The 19088-nt window shown below is 36.6% G+C and overlaps 1 protein-coding gene across 3 annotated transcripts; it reads right to left on the bottom strand.

Annotated features, from left to right (window-relative positions):
- Positions 1-4316: 4316 nt before the first annotated feature.
- ITM2A (integral membrane protein 2A) lies at positions 4317-10309 on the bottom strand. Of its 3 annotated transcripts, none has more exons than XM_057718473.1 (6): positions 10054-10300; positions 6480-6611; positions 6003-6200; positions 5652-5762; positions 5266-5416; positions 4317-5120 (listed from the first exon to the last, which is right to left on the bottom strand). In XM_057718473.1, exons 1-6 carry the CDS (start codon positions 10165-10167, stop codon positions 5032-5034), a joined length of 795 nt encoding a protein of 264 aa, XP_057574456.1. In that variant the 5' UTR covers positions 10168-10300; the 3' UTR covers positions 4317-5031. The 3 variants fall into 3 exon arrangements, with proteins under 3 accessions (XP_057574456.1, XP_057574459.1, XP_057574457.1); XM_057718476.1 differs by having other exon boundaries at positions 10084-10300; XM_057718474.1 differs by having other exon boundaries at positions 4318-5120; positions 10057-10309.
- Positions 10310-19088: the final 8779 nt, after the last annotated feature.

Below are 19088 nucleotides of genomic sequence, written 5' to 3'. Positions count from 1 at the left end.
TTCTTCTGACAAATGTTTTCAATTTGAAATGTCATTTCTGTCTTTTTAACAGGCCTGCTAGAGCCTGAATGAGTTAACATAGAACACCAAGGGACTATGAAACTCAAACTTCTCATCATAAAATTAATATTACCTGATTAACTGAATCCTTAAAATCAGATATGAAGAATGGCATACTGAAGATTGAGTGACTATGCCAGTTGAGAGACAGCAACCTTAAATCTTCAGTCAATAAAAGATGTCCTGTCCCCCAAAGCCAGGAGTCAATGGGTGGAAGTGGAAGTTTTCCCTCTCACTATTATATCTAACAATGTATTGAAGGAATTTTTGCTTCCTGTTACCACAATATTGGGTTTGATGATATTGAAATTCCTATTACTCAAAGGTAGAATGCTTCCAGCAGCGAACAGAGTCATGGTTTCATTAAGCTGGAAGCCGAGGCTGATTCTTAGCCATTTGAGGTGCCTCATGAGCTAACAGGCGCAGAATCACTTGCTGCCTGGGGTGATTGATTCTGATTACCAAAGGGAAATTGGATTGCTGCTACAGAGTAAAGCCAAGGAGCACTATTTCTGGAACTCAATGGATTCACAGAGGTGCCTCTTTTACCAAATAGCCCCAATTAGTGAAAAACTACAACAAATACAGGACTGTCAAGGCTCAGATCCTTCAGTGATAAAGATTTGGGTTATCCCACTAGACAAACCAAAACACACCCAGCCAAGATGCTGCAGAGTGCAAAGGAGGACAATGAATTGCTTGTGAAAGAAGGATAAACTATGATTATCAGCTTAGTACTCATAAGCAGCTAGGAAATCAGGGGCTAAAGATGCTATGCTTTATTTTTCCCCCTCCTTTCCACCCCATTGCCTTAAATAAAGAGTAATGGAGCTAACTAACGTTTTATTTTCCAGTGGAAATATCATTGAATTGACACTACACTGCAATTAGATGGTGACTGATGGGAATTTGTGTGTTCTCCATGTTGAGGACATGAATATTTTATCTGGACAAACAATAAGCGTGGATCCTGAGGAGAAAAATGAATGGGCTGTGCTGGATATTCCTTTCCTTGCTCTTCAGAGCTACTCTTCACTCTTACCAATTCTGCTTGTACCAGGAGGCTAACCTTTGTGGACTGCATCAATGCACTCCTTTCCTTCTAACTCGTAGCTGAGTTCAGCCCATGGGGGACACCAGCAGGAGATTAAAGGGCAAATTGTCTGTGTTCTTTTACCAAAGGAGCTGTGTAGTTTTTTAACCTTTGGTAAAAGGACACAGGTCCTATCTGAGAAAGTTTTCACCTGTAGCTAATCTTTCCAGGTTCTGGGAATCATTCTTTTCCCTTGAATATTCAAAGCCAGGGGTCATAAGCGTTATTCAGTGTTGCTAGTCCTGGTGAGCTTCATTGGACTTGTTGGTTTCTATTAACCTTTCTTATACCTAAATAAATTGTTCCTTAATTAATCTCTTTTCATTATCTTGTTTGAGAGTGTCATCTATTTTCTGTCAAGACCCTGAGTGACATACCAAGCATCAATTTTCCCCTATCTACCCTAAGTTATGGGATCTGCAGGGCCAAGTCATATTACCTTTCACTCAAGTGTATAAGCCAAAAACCTGGCAGTTATCAGTGTAAACACCCCATGATACCCCTTACTCTACATATCGAATCCATAATGATTTTGTTATTTTTATACCAAAAAATATTTCAATTTTTTCTATTTCTTTCATTATTGTCACTTTCCTAGTCTAATCCACTTGGCTTGGACTACTGAAATAGCCTCCTAACTTGTCTTACTTCCCTTTTGTCCTGCTAGTTTCCTCACTGCAACCAAAGTGATCTTTTAAAAATACCAATCTTTTCCCTGCCATGGTCCTGACTAAAATCCTTGAATGCTTTCCTATAATTTAATGACATTTTTTTTTGACATAGCCTACAGAGTCCTACATGATCTGGACTCTATTTTTCAAACTTCTATTCATATAATTCTGGTTACTCAATGTGCTCCAGGCTCTCTTTATTTCACCTTCTCCAACAAACACACTTCTTCCTTCCTCAGAGACAGCTCACGCTTTCTTCTAACTGAAATATTCTCCTTTTATTTACTTAATTTATACTAGTTATCTTACAGCTCAGTGTAAATTTTACACTCTCAGTTAAGACTTCATTAATAGTCCAAAATTGGTCCCCTCTATTATAAACTCTCACACACATTCTATATTTTTCCTTTATAACAAAATTGTACAATTATTTGAAAAAAAAAGTCTTTCTCCCCCTAAGAGACTAGACTCAACAGGTGTGATGTCCATGTCTATTTTTCTCACAACTGTACACATGCTTAATGACCAAAGGAATGTCTGGGAAACGAAAGAATGAATGAATGAATCAATGCGATCAATAACCATGTGGGGAGTGGGTGAAGGGATCAAAGGGAAAAGTAACACAAGGTATGAAATCCATAACTATGCTTCATAGATCAACTTTTTAAATAAATGATTGCCTGCTTGATACAGATCCTGGGTTCTGAGTGGACAAAAGATGGAACAACTAGTCTCTGTCACATATTAATTCCTCGCAGATTCCAAAATCAGGTTTTCCTTCAGTTATACTTTTAGTGTTTCTGAGGGCTTTCTATTTTTCAAAATGTTTCTTGGTAGTGAAAATTTAGGAGGTTCCATTTGGGGGACTGTAGCAACTAGGACTTTTGTTATATTTCTTCATTAGCCATTTTACCAACACAATTTGATAAACAGTGTATTTCACAGCATGGACCTTCCTTTAGGATCCTGTTCCTTTACATACTAGAATCTCCTGGCATTGTATTCTCTATCTTGTGTGAATGTTACCTTTAAACTTATTGTAAATTTGGTTGTGGTTTAATAGTTGTTCAGGTAAGAAAACCCTGCCTCCAATTACTTATTTTCATTGTTATTTTCAGTTATTCTTACCTATTTATGCTTCCAGACAAACCTTCAAATATATAATTTTTTCAAGTTCCAAAAACATTCTTTGGGAATTTTGATTGGAATGGGGTTAAACCAATAAAATTTAATTGGGAAACTATTTATTTGTAATCCTCTTTCTTCCCTTTCCATTTACTCAACTCTTTTGTATCTCTTAATTATATTTTGCGGTTGTCTTCATAATAAATCCAGAATTTTTTTTGTTCTGTGCTATTTTATGTCCCTGTTGCTATTATGAATAGAATATTTTTCACCTGCTTGTATTACTTTTTAAATTGGTTGTTGGTGATATAAAGAAAAGCCACTGGCGTTTGTTTATATTATACTGAATCTTCTCATTGATTTTCCGAGCTTTCAATTAACCCACTAGTGTTTTATATATAAAAATCCTATGGGGGTAATAAACATAATTTCATTACCTTTTAAAAATTGAAACTTGTTATTTGTTTCACTTATTATTGCATTGACCAGAATGTCTAAAATAAGGTTGAATAGCTACAATAACCAGCATCCTTTCTTGAATATCATCTTTAGTCATGATGCTGATTATTTAAGATAAATATGTAAAAACCATATTTCACTTTTCCTAATTTTTATGCTTTTATACAAGGAATGGTTGTATAATTTTATCAAATTCCTTCTGAATATTTTCATTCTCTATTAAGAACTGAATTTTTCAGCTACTGTTATTATTTTCTAATTATTGCATCTTTTTTTCCCATTTTAAAGCTTTGTGTTATTGCTTTATTTCTAAATTCTTGAAAAATATTTAGTCAATGTATTTTTTTAAGAGAGTATTTAGGGCTATGGATTTGACTGGATACCGTTTTGGCTACCAAAATTAATCAACAATCACTACCAGCAGGTGACCAGTGATATCAGGAACAATTTTTAACCTAACACAAGAGGAGGAGTTTAAAGTACTGGCACCCTTTGTATGGAGTTTATATTCTTAGAGTAGAGATCACAGCATGTGAAATTATTAAAAGTCATCAACATCTTATCCAAGGTTAGTTCTTAGTGACCTATTACAGCTGTATCTGATTGTTTATATTTTTATGAAAAAGAAAGTACATTAAATGTTAAAAATTGCTATGGACCTGAAGGCTCTTAACAAATAGTGGAATTTACATGTAAGCCAATTATGTGGTCTTTATAAAAAAGTAATTGATATAATATCAAAGAGGGGTAAAATACGAGATTATAAAATATAAATATGTAGAGGTAGGAGTAAAGGCAAAGCTAGGCTCATAATTTTAGATTTATTGCAGGTATACCAAAGCTAAATAAATAATGTTAGTTATTCATATTAAGTATCCTTCAAATGAGAACCAGTAGTTGAATATGGTAAAATTTATTATAGGGTTGTAGAATTCATACAACCTAAATTCCTTATAGCATTCAGCACGTACATAGTTTTGTGGAATTCACAATACAGTTATCAGCGAGAAAAAAATCATTGCATTAGTGATAATGACTTCTTTATAAATTTTTTTACATATAAGTCAGATCTATTACAGAGCACTTAACAGAAATGCTAAGATGTAATTTCTAAATTCCAAAAAGTTGCACAAAATGAAAAGCAAAATGAAACTTAACAATGTTAAGCAATTTGACTTTTTACACGAAAATGTCAAAAACAATTTTAAATATTTTAAATTTAGAACATAATCTACCATATGATTAAAGAGATTACCTAAACACACACACACACACACACACACACACACACACGCATACACACAAAGGATGAAATTCATGGTCAGGGTGTTAGCTGACACATTCATGCTGCTTTCAAAAATCTAAACCCTATAAATTCAAAAGAAAAACATAAGAATTATTTCATTTCACTTTCAAACAATAAGCAATTAAAATTAAATTAAAAATTGACAAGAGCTTGCAGTGGTTAGTAGGGGTTATTTTTTCCCTTTTTTTTTTTTTAAATATAGGCCATAGAGTAAATGCATGAGTAAATATCTTGAGTATCCCACACACTTTAAAGCTGAAGTCATATTGTAAATCTCTGACTTCCTATTACTAAGTATACTCATTTTCTGTTGTCTCTTACTCTTGACAGATCTTAGTCTCAACAATAAATTCGTTGGGGAAATGTCTAATCTTCCAGCACTTATCGATGGCACGTTTGTTGAAACCTGTGAGGAAATGCACAAAGTGGCTTTTTCATTTTTGTATAAATAAACATATATATAGGTTTGCTGTCTACTTTTCCCATACTCCACCCCTATTCTCCTTCACTGTCTCAATAACATAGGGTGAAGGAAGAAATAAATTGCCTACCCAGCAAGAGATCTCTTCTACGAAGCCGGAAGGACTTGCGGTTGTTGCAAAGTTGATAAATAAATATGCCAAGCTTACTAACATCACGAATCTCCTCCACAGCAACCAGGTCTTCACGAACCACGTAGGTATGAGGCAGGTATTTGCCACTCTAAAACAAATTTTTTAAGAGACTGAAATGAAAAATTCTTAAAAACACTATTTAAATTCTCACCTATAGAAGATAGACTTTATTTTTAGAGCAGTTTTAAGTTCACAGAATATTTTTTATTTAAAAATTATTTCAGTGAAATGGAACGTTTTGGCTCAAATCATTAATCTTTAAAATGAAGAAGCAATATTATTTGGAAATGCTTATATAAAAAGTTGATATCCAAAATACATACTTCCAGTTTGCCAAAGAGCTCCACCAGATTCTTTGGAGGCATAACAATGGAGGTATTGAGGGGCATCAGATAGCATTTCCCCAGCAGCAAGTCCAGGTAAGCAGTCATGCCCTGTAGGGGAGGGGGAAAATATTAGGTATGATATAAAGAGTATCAATGCTGCAAATTTTCCAACGACCATTAGGACAAGCAGTTACAACCTTTCAAAATCAATTAATGTCTATTCAATAGCAAAATAATGAAAAAGGCTTTGCTGCAAAAAGTTGTACATTTATGAACAGATTTAATACTTACCAATAAACTAAGGATAAGAAGAAAATTCAGAAACACCTATAAGAATGAGAAACTCACCTTTTCAAAGTCGTGAATAATTGCTGCAGGGTCACTATCAGAGAAACTGGGAACAGGCACATCAATAATTGCGATGTTGTCATCCTCACGAATGTCAGCCTCTTCTGTCACAGGCAGGAAGTAGGGCTCTCCTCCTTGGAGGGAATTTGCAGGGGCCTCAGAATCAAAGAAGCACATCTCTCCACGGTAGATGGTACTCTAAAAGACAAAAAGGGAGAATCAAAACTTTCTAACACTCACTAACGTGACATTTGAATCACTTCTCAAACTCATTTCAGTTCACTGTACTGTTGTTTATCATGCCGAGGATTACTGCTTATAATTATCACCATGAAGACAAATCAATTTTATACTAAAAGGTAATTTGAAAACTTCTGCTAAATCTTCATTTCTCTGATAACCACCAAAGAATTATTTGTTTCCACTAAATGTACAGCAATTAGTAATCCAAAAGATAATAACTTTCATTAATATTACCTTGGGCATGAAGTACTTGTAAATGCAGGCTCCACCAACAATAAGTCCTGCCAAGATGAATGAAAGGCCTAAGAGAGCAAGCATGCATCTCCCAGAGGAGCCTTCTTTTTCCTTGACAGCAACTCGGAGTTCCTATTTATTAAAAAGCAAAAGCAAAAACAAAAATAAACAGATTGTGCTTTTAGAGACTTAGTTGCTTTTGTGTATAATTGACCTCCCCTGAAACCCAAGATATTTTAAAAAGATGTTAATTCACCCTAGCCTAAAATTATTTCAAGACACTTTCTGATGTTTACTAGATGTGAAAATCTCCAGTTTATAATAACCTTTTTCTGGCATTTCCAAATCCAAATATAGATATAAAGTTATTTCAAAGTATACACTTCTAAAATCAGCTGAAAATAACCATTCATTTATGCAATAAGTTATCCTCTTTAAATAAATGGAAACCATTACTTTTGGACCTTGTAGAGTGATATAATCACAAACTTTCCAGAATACAATTGTTTCTTTAGTAATTTTTGTACATCAATTTGTTTGACAAATTAATGGTGAATTAATACCCTTTGGTTTATTAACTAATTTTCAAAAAGCTGTTTTTTGAAAATCAACCTTTATAGGAAGGAGGTCTATAAAGTAGATATATACCATTTCCCCCTATTTTAGAAATTAAAATATTGAAGATGAGATATATTTTATAATATTCTTAATTTTAATGAGAAATTAGGCTTCCAAATATCACCCAATATTCTTTGGCTGTGTATTCCTTGAATGAAAAAATGTTTTTTAAATTCTGAGCCAAACACTACATTTAAAGTACTAGGCACAAAGTGTGTGAGTAAGAGTGACTGTAATATTCTGTTAAATTCATAATTTGCTTAGTAATTGGAACAAAGGAATCCAAAGCAAACAAGTAACTAATTAACACTGTGCTCGTCTCAGGGCAGTGGACCAAGGGGCCCTCCAATGCCGTTCTTTTATGTCACAATATGCCCTAAATAGCAGTATTACTGAAGGGTAGAATGAATGAAGTCAGCAAATCTATTCTCTGATAATCAGAGGGTAAATCATTCAGACTGGTATGTAAGTAGAATTGTTTTAGTCTTTCAGGCCATTAGCTCTTTTCCATAACTACTTAATGCTAATTAAACTTCAATTAATTTGGTGAAAGCAAATACACAGATTCTAAGGAGAGGCAATCATTTCATAAATGGCTTCAACAAATGATTTCTCTTTAAAATTCAAAGAAATTTGGTATTCACATTTTCTTAGCTACATTTATTTAAGTTCAAACCCTGCATTAATACTCTATAGGCCTTGAGGGCTTTTTCTTGTCCCAATACATTTCAGAAATTTAAAATTATTTTGTTAAAACTTAACCTAAGATTAACACTACAAAAGCTATAAATTATGATTGTGAATCGTTGTAATCTAGAGCTAGGGGTTTAGAAATTATACTTTAGATGATTAAATTGAGGTCCAGAAAAATGAAGTGACTTGCCTATAAGTCAGAAAAATGACTTAGTTTGAAATTCTCAAAGGAATTAATTTATTTTTTTCCTTGTCACTGAGATACGAGAAGAGCAATCTGCACTGCAATTTCATTTCAGGGATTTTATTATTAAGCAAGATCTAAGTATTAGAGTATCAATTTCATAAAATTTCCCACCATAGTAGGCAAGATATGGAAAGAATGTAAGTGCCCATGGATGGATGAATGGACTAGGAATAAGGATTTTTTTTTCCATTTAAATTTGCCAGACTTCAGTGTGGTAGGGGCTGTCACTTATCATAGCTCATTTCCCTCTTAACTGTATTTTAAAGTCATCGTACACAAGCTCTGACATATTATTCTGTTGTGTTCAATTTCTGATGAGCTGATCAATACATCACAATACAATGTGCCAAGTACTATTAAATCAGTATCTTATACTGATCAGGTCAGGATCCTGTGGGAACTTCAACACCTAATGAAGAAATATAATCACAGTGTGTATGCTCATTTTTGTTTATTCCTCATAAAACCTCAGGCCTGGTAAAAGTATTGCTTGCACATTACTGAATTCAACAAGTCATGGAGTTTGTCGTGATGAGGGAGAGAAAAGGGTTATTGTGTGGCTGTATTTAACTACCAAAAAATCTGGCGATATTTCCCTTATAAAGTAAGTAGGACAATTACATATTTGACCTTCTATCACTTAATCAAAACCTCAACAATGCAAGGGGGTGTTTTTGGGTTCTGAAATGTGTAATACACATCAGCTAGTTTGATTGCTGGGTTAACTATTGAAAGTTTCCGCTATAAAAATTCTGCAAAAGCTCATTAGCTTTTCACATTGTGTGCATAATCAGTTTTACTACATAGATTCTCATTTCCCTCAAAGATCTTTTTAAATCTTCACTCTGAACACAAAAGTTTAAACTTTACAAAGAGAGCAAGACAAGTTAGGGCAGATCTGCAAGCTCCAACACTGCACAGATTTTATACAACAAGAAAAAAAAAATACGATTGTGCCTTTTAACAGCGAAATTTTTGTGAGCAAAATGAGTAGTTTACAAACACTGACAATGTTAGCTGTTTAAAGGAAGTAGAAATCGGACTAAATAAACAATGGTTAACATTTTTTTGGGGAAAATTCCCCCAGTTCCTGGTAATGCTAGAAGATTAAATTACAAGGTCGGACTTGCTTCAGATCTTCCTATGCGGGAGGGTGGGCAGAGAGGATATCGCTCAAAAAGGAAGTACTGTACTAAAAAGAAAATGACAAAAACAAAAACCCTCAAAATTTATTTTACGGAAGACAAATGTTTTCTCTAGGAAACGCCACTCCGAAAACATATAAGGCTCTTGCAGTAAGAGGGCACAGTGAACATCTCAAAGTCTAATTAAGTCCAACTTCAGCGTTGATAGCTTCTTTACCAAATGCTTTACGCTGCCTATGACCAGGGAGAAACTGAAAATATACACGGGCGGGCACAGACACACAATTGCCCCAACCCATACTGCACCGAGTCAAAGCTGCCCTTTGCCCTCTGCCCCACCTCCACAAACACTCAGGGATCCTAGAAAGACTTAGATTCATAGAACTTCATACACGTCAAGAGGAAAGAAAGAGTTAAATCCCGTGTCCTTGCTCACCCTGCGTGTCCGCTCCGCCCCTATGGAAGATGTGTGTGCCCCCGGAGCTGACTGAGTGACGTGCCTCTCTTTGATCTCTAGCCGCCCACACGTTCCCCAGAAGAAAGTGACATCGGGTCCCAAGAGTTCTCCTCACACTCCCTCCAATATCCCTCCACGATGTACAACGTGAGTTGAGACCCACGGAACGTAGCGCGACACGCAGAGATGCTAAAGGGTGTGGAGCAACGCAAACGGAAGGTGGTGCGAATAGACAGAATGGGGGCGACCAGACAAACCCAACTGAGAGCGCAAGAGAGCACAGCCTAGGGAACACAGGAACTGCGGGGCAGCTTTCATTTTGTCCTTTTCCACCTTTCCCCTTCCTTCCCCCCAAACCACCCGCATCCCGCCTTCCCAACCCTAGCAGGCAGTCAGGGGTGGAGTGGGGACTGCTACCTTGCCAGTCAGGATTTGAGCTCGGACCTTATGGCTTACAAGGGCCTCCACGTCTTGCTGTGCCTCCTCTTTTTGCACCGCGGTGGGTGTGTTGAAAGCAATTTTCACCATGGTGAATCTTGGGCTGCGCGGTAAGGCGCTGCTCGAATCAGTGTCCGAGGCTGCAGGCTGGAAGAGAAGATAGCACTAGCCCTCGCAGCACCTTCTTTCTCCTCGTCTGCTTTTACACTACTTCAAACCCAGGTCTGGGTATGTTTATGACGCAGTCCCAAGTTGGGTGGGAGACCATGGGCGGGCCCAGGGAGGGGCCGAGGGAGGAGCGGGAAGGGGTCCAAGTGCTGGAATGGGGGTGGGAGTTGCCAGCAGGAGAAGAGAAGCATGGTGGAGCCAGTGGACTGGGACTCAAAACTCCTCATCTACGCTCTAGGCGTGCTTCCACCCCGCTCTCTGCTCCCTCAGATAAGAGCAAGACGAGAAGGAAGCCTGCTGTGTCGTGTCTTTCTGCCCCTGTCCAGGCCACAACAGTCCCTGTGCCTGATTTTGTTTTCCCAAACTTGGACCTGGCCTTCCGTGAGGTGGGGAACTGTAACTTGGCACTAATTCAGGCTTCCTTCTCTCTGCACCTACCCAGGACCCGAAAGCAGTTATAGGACTGTTCTATACCTTTACAATAATACCTTCCCTTTGGAAAACACTCAGAAGCATGTTTAGAGTTACTTGGTTCATTCTCCCAACACATTTTTTTTCACTCCTTGACATTTGTTTGTTTTGTAATTTTAATTTCCTATCCCAGAGCAATGCTAAATCAAAAATATAGGACACCTACCTCCTCAAATCCCATTTTTCAGGTAGGACATGATGAGACACAAAGGAGTATGGAAAGCTCATAGAAAATCCCTGAAATGATCCAGATCTTTCACTCTCCCAGGCCAGGGAATCCAGGCTAAGGTCTCAGCCCGGAACTTGTTTCTTTTCAGCCACCAGCTGTGAAATTAGCAGGGAGAAAAGCAGGGGTGTGTGTATACCTGTGTGTTTAGGGAGGTAAAACTGTGGGTGAAGGATAGAAAATTTAGCCAGGTGCTAACCCAGCTCTAGTGAGAAAAAAACAATAATCTCAGACAGGCTGAGTTAGAAATCATTATTGGAACATTTATAGGTGCAGCCAATGTAACCATGCTGTTTTTTAACAGTCAGTTCTCCCTGATTGGTGACAATGATAGAGAACCTCACCATATGAAATTCATACTGTGGAGGTTGGTAACTAGGGGTATAGAAATGGTAAAGGGTTTATAAATAGTCCTGCTGCCAAAGACAGTAGAGGGTCTGTTTTGTGAAGGTAAAAATACTTACCAAAAAAAAAAAATCCAACTTGTCCTAGAGAATCCCCCTTCTACTCATATACTTATTAAAATGATTTGAATATGTTAAGAATCACCACCCCTCTGTCCTAGAAATTCCAGGTTGGAGTTTTTCCCACTGAGGTTTCCTTGGCTCTGAAGTGCATAGCTTTTCTCCATTGTGGGAGCTTTGTGAAAACAGCCTTCATTTTCTTGGATAGGCTGTAGATGGGAAGGTAGATGGAGGGGAACAGTTGGGAGCCTGTGCCTTACACAGGGCCAGATCTATGAGTTTGCTTAGAAACATTGGCATTTTATGTTCTTTTACTTATTCTTTGCTCAAGTGTGACCATTATAATTGAACATTTATGAGGCAACCTTTAGTGTAGGCTGAGGAAATCTCAACTTCCTAAGATGTTTCTCTTTACAGTTACTTTCTGTTTGCCATCACCTTTGTGACAACTCAGCCTAGAATCTGTGCTAGTCTGGCCCTGTGACCCATACCACACAGATAATTGAACCAATGGTTGCTCTGACACATCTGCCTACCAAATGCAAAGTTCTGGATGGGATAGTAATGCATTATTTTAGTGTATCTTCCCTGAAATGTGGTCACATAGAAGGGGCAAAGATTATTTCTATTTTTCAAATGAATAGACCCAAACTCTCATAATGACCAGTGGAGTATATGATTAATTGCTAGGTTTGTGACATTAAGCAAGTCACCTCATCTCTTTGGGCCTCACTTACTCCTCAGTAGAATGGTAAAATATTTTCATCCTGCTGCTCATAAGATCATTTAGGATAATGTAGGAGGAAACACATTTTAAATTATGAAAAATATAGAAGAACGAACAGTTGGTTATGCTACAATTCTTATTTCAGTATGTAACATAGCCAGGTTTCAAGGTTATAAAGATGATCTTTTTTTTTCATCCTCCAACTATTCTTTAGCTTCTAGAGCTGCTTAAGACCTCACAGTCTCTTAATATAGATCATCTTAGAAAAGGTCAGACTTCTAAGAATAGTCACATAAATTAGCATTTAACTTCTCTGTTGAATACTTAAAAACTTTGGCCATCTTCTGTTTATTAATGCCATGCTGCCTTTTAGGAATGTCACCCATACATCTCTAAGGGCTTTTGCTGATGTTGGACATATGTGATGTAGGCGTGGTCTCAAGTTAGCAGATATTGCTGTTATCCTTTCAATATAAATAAGTAATGCTCGTGTTAGAATCACAGAATAGCAATAACACCCATCGTTGCTGTCCGTTTATGAAAGGCGAATACTTCCTGCATGTTTTTTTTTTAATTTCAAAATATAACCTGCCACTTGTTCATTGAGCTGCAACCAGTATAGTGAACATATTTCCATCTAATAAAAAATGGTTCTCATTGGTTAAGCTCTTTCTCGTACTTGCTCCTTCCCAGTAACAACTTCTTGTGTCTCAGAATCAACTTCTCTCACTTTCTCGTCGTTGGAAACTGTGGGGATCTGGCTGCTATACCAATTCCAGCTAACGTTTTTATTGTTGTTGTTGTTTTTCCCTATTGTTTTTATTGAAGTACAGTTAATTTACAATGTTAATTTCTGCTGTACATTGAAGTGAGTCAGTTATACACATATATACATTCTTTTTTTTAATTCTTTTCCATTATGGTTTATCCCCGGAGACTGGATATAGTTCCCTGTGCTATATAGTAGGACCTTGCTGTTTATCCATTCTAAATGTAATAGTTTGCATATACTAACCCTAAACTCCCAGTCCATCCCTCTCTCTCCTCCCTCCCCAAATGTCAAAGGGCTGAATGCTCCAGTCAAAATACATAGAGTGGCAGACTGAATAACAAACAAGAGCCTACAATATGCTGCCTACAAGAGACCCACCTTAAGGCAAAGGACACACATAGATTGGAAAATGAGGGGATGGAAAAAGATATTTTATGCAAATGGAAAAGACAGGAAAGTGAGAGTATCAGTACTTATATCAGACAAAGTAGACTTTTAAACAAAGGCCATAAAGAAAGATAAAGGTCACTATATAATGGTAAAAGGATCAATATAAGAAGAGGCTTTAATACTCATCAATATATATGCACCTAGTATAGGAGCTCCCAAATACGTAAAACAAATACTACCAGCTTATGTTGCTAATCATGTCAGAATCCACACCATTCAAGTCTATAAATGACTTTCCTGTTCTCACATGCCAAATGATGACTAAATTATCACAACTTGAGCTGAATGGAACATGGCAAACAATTGAATGCCAAGCAACGTTGTCAACTCTCTTTGAATGTCCCAAAATTCTCCAAAATTCAACGGTACAAAAATAAGGCTACTAGTGGCATCTATGATACCATTTAATTTATTAACTCATTTATTAGTTCATCAAATATGTACCAAGGGTCTACAGTCTTGTTCTGTAATCAGCCATGGGAATACAGTGGTGACCAAGCAGATACAACTTTTCCTTTGTAAAGCATATCACCACTGCACTCATGGCAATACTATCTGTTATGAGCTCTCCCATTTTTGTAGTGGGAATGTTGGTCCCATGCTGTGGAGTAAGATATAGCAATTCCACAATCCAGCAGAGCACTTCCACCCACAGCTACTGCTACCAAGAATGCTAAAATTCCAAGCTCACCTTCAAGGGCTTCACACTCAGCATTCTACTTAGGAAAATTAATCTGACAACAAGATGTATTGGGAAATGTTAGATGTTAGGAGGCACTCCCATATTCTATGTGAGAGAAGGTGGAATACGTTGATGAATGCGATATTGAAAATAAAGGGACAACTTCCATAGATGTTTAGGAGCCATACTTTACAAAGTCTGGTGCTGGAATAAATCATGAGGGAGAAAAATATTAGAAAAAATAATTATCTTTTTGGATGATTGGGAATCCAAGATTTGGAAAATGGTGGTTTCTTTGGTAACAATACCAAACATCTGTTGAACACATCAAATGCCGGATTTCTGTGCTAAGCACATTAAATTGATTGTGTTATTTAATCTTTACCACAATACTGTGAAGTATTATTATATTCCCCATTTCACTGATGAAGAAACTGAATTTCTAGAAATTAAATGACTTGCCCAAAGTCAAATTCTAACTCAGATGGTCTGATTCCAGTGTTTGTACTCGACCATTATATTGTCTCACTGTCACTAAAATAAATGAGAAAAGCAAGGAGGGAGCTGTCTTGAAGGCAGGGAAAATAATTAGCATATTCTCTAGGGAAATGAAGCATGAATCCCCTGACCATACTGCAAACAGAGATTCCTGCCTAAGATTTTTTTCAGGACTAAAGACATTTGAAACTCTTGTGCAACTTTGCTGGCCAGAAACAAATACAGGAAGAGCTGGTCAGCCATCTGCTTCTGGAGTTTGGCTTAAATCTTTAAAGAGCCAGGCTATTTCTAGGACCACTCTTTCCCTGCAAGCTCAGCTTGGGGAGCATAGCTAGGGCTCCACACAAAAAAATAACATAGGCACTCACTTTCTGGAGTTCCCTCTTGTTTCTTAACTCCATTTAAGGTTTCCTTGTAGCCTAGTAAACTATGATAATGGGAGAATACAATATTTTCTTACATATAGGAAATAACTTTCATTATCTCTTCATAATGATTTAGTCCTATCTTTGAGGAAAGATATCTAGTCATATCTAAGAGGAACTTGTGCTCCACGCTCATTTGTAAAAGGCACTTTTCTTCTTATTTAAGACAATTGAAGAATCTAGTGAAAATAATTGCATTTTCAATGCACCTTCACTAAATTGTGCAAAAACTCTTATCTAATTGCAGACTACCTGGGAAATATTTATAATAGAGTTATGAATCAATATCTGAACATGTCTTATCTGATCAACCTTTAAATGAGTTCCAGTCCTGAGTAATACAAGAGAGAAATTCAAGTTTAGCCATAGGAGTGCTTGTAAGAATGTCTAGTTGGTTCAGTTGCTCCATAATATATTAATGAGTGATACTAAGATGTCTTTGTGGCTTTAGAGTTAAGCACAATCATTTGTATTTTTATTAATGATTGTTAAACCAGATATTATTTTTACCTCCATGATTAGTTTTGTTGGTGGGTCAATATATTGTGTTCCTGGTTTATTCTTAAAGAACACAAAATCCCAAGTTGTTTTATGACACAGGATTCACCTTGATAGCTCTTGAAATGCAACTTTATTTTTGATTTTCATTTCACTATCTTTTAGATAGCTTCGATGTATTCATATTCCAAAACCTTTAATTATTGTTTTTTTCTTTTAATTTTTATTGGAGTATAGTTGATTTACAATGTTGTATTAGTTTCAGGTGTACAGCAAAGTGAATCAATTATACATATATATACATCCACTCTTTTTTAGGTTCATTTCCCATATGGGCCATTACAGAATATTGAATAGAGTTCCCTGTGCTATTAGGTTCTTATTAGTTATCTATTTTGTATATAGTAGTCTGTATATGTCAATCCCAATCTCCCAATTTATCCTCCCCTTACCCCCTGATAACCATAAGTTTGTTTTCTACATATATAACTCTTTCTGTTTTGTAGATAAGTTCATTTGCACCCTTTTTTTTAGATTCCACATATAAGCGATATCATATGATATTTGTCTCTCTCTGTCTACCTTACTTCACTCAGTATGACAATCTCTAGGTCCATCCATGTTGCTGTGAATAGCATTATTTCATTCTTTTTCATGGCTGAGTAGTATCCCATTGTATATATGTACCACATATTCTTTATCCATTCTTCTGTTGATGGACATTTAGGCTGCTTCCATGTCCTGGCTGCCTTTAATTGTTCTAAAGTATGATAGCACATTGTTAATAATGAGGTTGGAAGAGCATACACAACAAAGGAATACCCTAAATTAGATTCTCATCAGGTCAGTAGCACAGTCATTCCTAACAAATTAAGTCAGATCATGATTGGAAAATCTGGTTGACTATATCCTAACCCAAACTCAAGGTCCACAAAAGGTGTTGCTTACACTTTACTGTGGTTGCCATGTTTCTGTGCTATTGCAAAAGGGAATTCTTGCATAAAGGAAGAATGTAGTGTGTGACACATCGATTATACCTCTGACTTTCAAGTTATGGGAATTATCTTCTCAGAATTTTGTTTGTTTGTTTTAGCAACTGAAATTTGCAACAGCCTCTACCATACTGAGAAGAATCCTACATAAAAAGATTGTCCATACAGCCTGGGAAGGAAGGGGTCTATTCTCCTATGTTCTGTTTGTGTTGCAGTTAACTCAGAACAACTGACTTCTTTCCTCATATTTGGCACTGGAATTTTAAATATAAAAGATTCTACTAAATGGGGCAAAATAGAATACTGGCATTTATGAATAGAAATAGATAATTATACAAATGCTAACATTTATTATGAATAGGGAGAATCTTTTCTTTCATCCACTGTGACCTTACTACTTGACCTTTAAGCTTTAAGAAGACCTTTTATTTACAGGAACTGTGAAATGCTTAATCCTCCACTTCTGTAAACCTTGCAAGGTAGCTAAAGTGTATCCCATCTTGGAATAATTTACTCAGTCTCCTTTTCAGCACCTTTTTGAGTTGGAGCTTTTAGTCAAGTGGTATTGGTATCTTACTTGCTGTTTTATATATGAAGACCTTGAGAATAAAGCAGTTCTCAATCAATGCCAAGAATTGTTATTGAATAACGAGGCATGCACAGAAAAGAAAATGCATGTATATTTAGAAGTGACCCAGGAATGAATTCATGCAGGAGGCAAGTATATCCTATGAGATTGTGAACATGGACGAGGAAGTGATAACTAACAAGAACATCCAACAAATACTATGATGAATGTGATTCTGCCACCAACAAAGCAATTTCTTCAAAGACAACTCTACAAGAAGAACATTTGAATTCCAAATCTGCATCCAAATGCAGGTAAAAATCTCTCCCCAGCAATTCAAAGTAAAGGTAATTATAATTGTTTATATAGGAAATTCAAAGACACCAAAAATGTCTCCCAACAAATCAACTAAGCACATTACCTGTTCTCTCTCTCTCTCTTTTTGTATGTGTGTGTGCGCGCGCACGTGTGTGTGTTTTAATGAACATATTCTCTTGAGAGTACTTTCTTCAAATCACATTACCATCTTATGCATCCAAAGAAGTTTTACCTGGAACCCTCCATAGCACATCTACATACTTTGTGTGTTGGTGGTGTACAGCATATGATAGTAAAGTTCTTCCCATCACACACTGTGTCTTAAACTAGAACAATATTGGCATTTCCCTTATTTCTTAATCCTTACTAGTATCTTCATTTTTGTATTTTCTATGTGCAGGGTTATCTGTGGGGTTTGTGCTTCTGGCTTGCCTGCCTGGTGGAAGAAGGGCAGAACTATTTCTAAGGGACAAATCAATTCCCTGTGCTTCTGCAGTAACTGGTAATGATTCAGAGACACACTTTTGCTAAGAAAGACTAAAATGTTTGTATGTCATACTATTATAAATAATGTTTTGTTCTATAGTCAATTCCATATATATCTATTTTTCACCTCAATCAGCCTCTAACTGACCTTTGAATACTTGACAGTGTTTAGTCTTTGACTGTTACAAAGAGAAGGCTAAACAGAATTGTTGAATTGGCCCAACTCCGAGGTTCATAGGCAAGCAGTCAATTTGCAAACATCATCCAGCAAGGTAGATGGGGCCAGATCTGCCTCTATACATATACCCCTTAGGATTCCCACATGGACTTTTCTTCTTCAGAGATGGCTCCAGTGATGCTCACGTGATTCCACCTGTATATATGTATTTTTAAGACTTAATGAGACAATGAATGATGTATAGTGCACCTTGCCTTGGAACCATGCAGCACCCTGAGGAAGTCTTACACGTAACCATCTGCTTGGGGATAAGTACACAGCAGAAATCTGTTCACTCATTGTCTCACTTACTCTACAGTGCTTTCCTGGAGCACAGGTCTTCTTACATTCTTTGACTTCCACCAACATTAACTTTGTATAAACTTTCTCCTGTTTTCTCATGCCACAGTATGTGACTGTGTTTCATCTTCCTAACTATACTATGTTTCTAAAGGGGAGGAGCTGGGTCCCATATTTTGTATCTCCACAGTGAGTCTGAACAAATACCCAGTCAGTTTTCAAACCAAACTTACTGATTACATTAGCTGTTGATAATTGCTTCTCTTTGGAAAGAAAGAGGGAGAAAGTAGGTGGAAAATTAAGGAGGCTTTATACTTCCTATACTGTCTCATACTTTCAATCTACCAATTAACAAATCTTCAGTGATCTTCTTTTATGTACCCAACTCTGTGCTGTGTAGAAAATACAGAAATATAAAGAATGCTGTCTTCTATAAAGACCTTTAAAGTCTTTTACAATAGAAAAGTAGTAAATTTCTTGTGTAGAGAAAGACATTCATTTTATGTTCCTTCTTTCATTTGATCTACTAAAAGATCTACTAAAAGATAGATCTACTAAAAGATCTATACTCATCATGGCAGAGCTTATTAGCCTTCCCACCCACTTTTTTTTTTTTAACAACCAATAAAGTTGCTTGGAGAATGTGTATGATTTTGGTAGACCAAATGGATTTGCTATTATACCCTTCCTCCTGAATTGAATTGAGACCCTGACAGGTCTACTCCACAGGACACACCTGTCCCAGAGAA

The sequence above is a fragment of the Hippopotamus amphibius genome, chromosome X (assembly GCF_030028045.1).
Source record: "Hippopotamus amphibius kiboko isolate mHipAmp2 chromosome X, mHipAmp2.hap2, whole genome shotgun sequence".
NCBI classification, from domain to species: Eukaryota; Metazoa; Chordata; class Mammalia; order Artiodactyla; family Hippopotamidae; genus Hippopotamus; species Hippopotamus amphibius.
The sequence above is the reverse complement of the archived record's forward strand: the minus strand, read 5'-3'. Positions and strand labels throughout refer to the sequence as shown.

Bases quoted from the DNA above. Each gene is read 5' to 3' on its own strand.
- ITM2A (XM_057718473.1), bottom strand. From the start codon at position 10,167: ATGGTGAAAATTGCTTTCAACACACCCACCGCGGTGCAAAAAGAGGAG. The intron at 6,612-10,053 runs GCAGTCCCCACT...TTTAATAAATAG, and splicing joins AAATCCTGACTGGCAAGGTA to GAACTCCGAGTTGCTGTCAA. The intron at 6,201-6,479 runs GTAATATTAATG...TTTGTCTTTTAG, and splicing joins ACAAGTACTTCATGCCCAAG to AGTACCATCTACCGTGGAGA.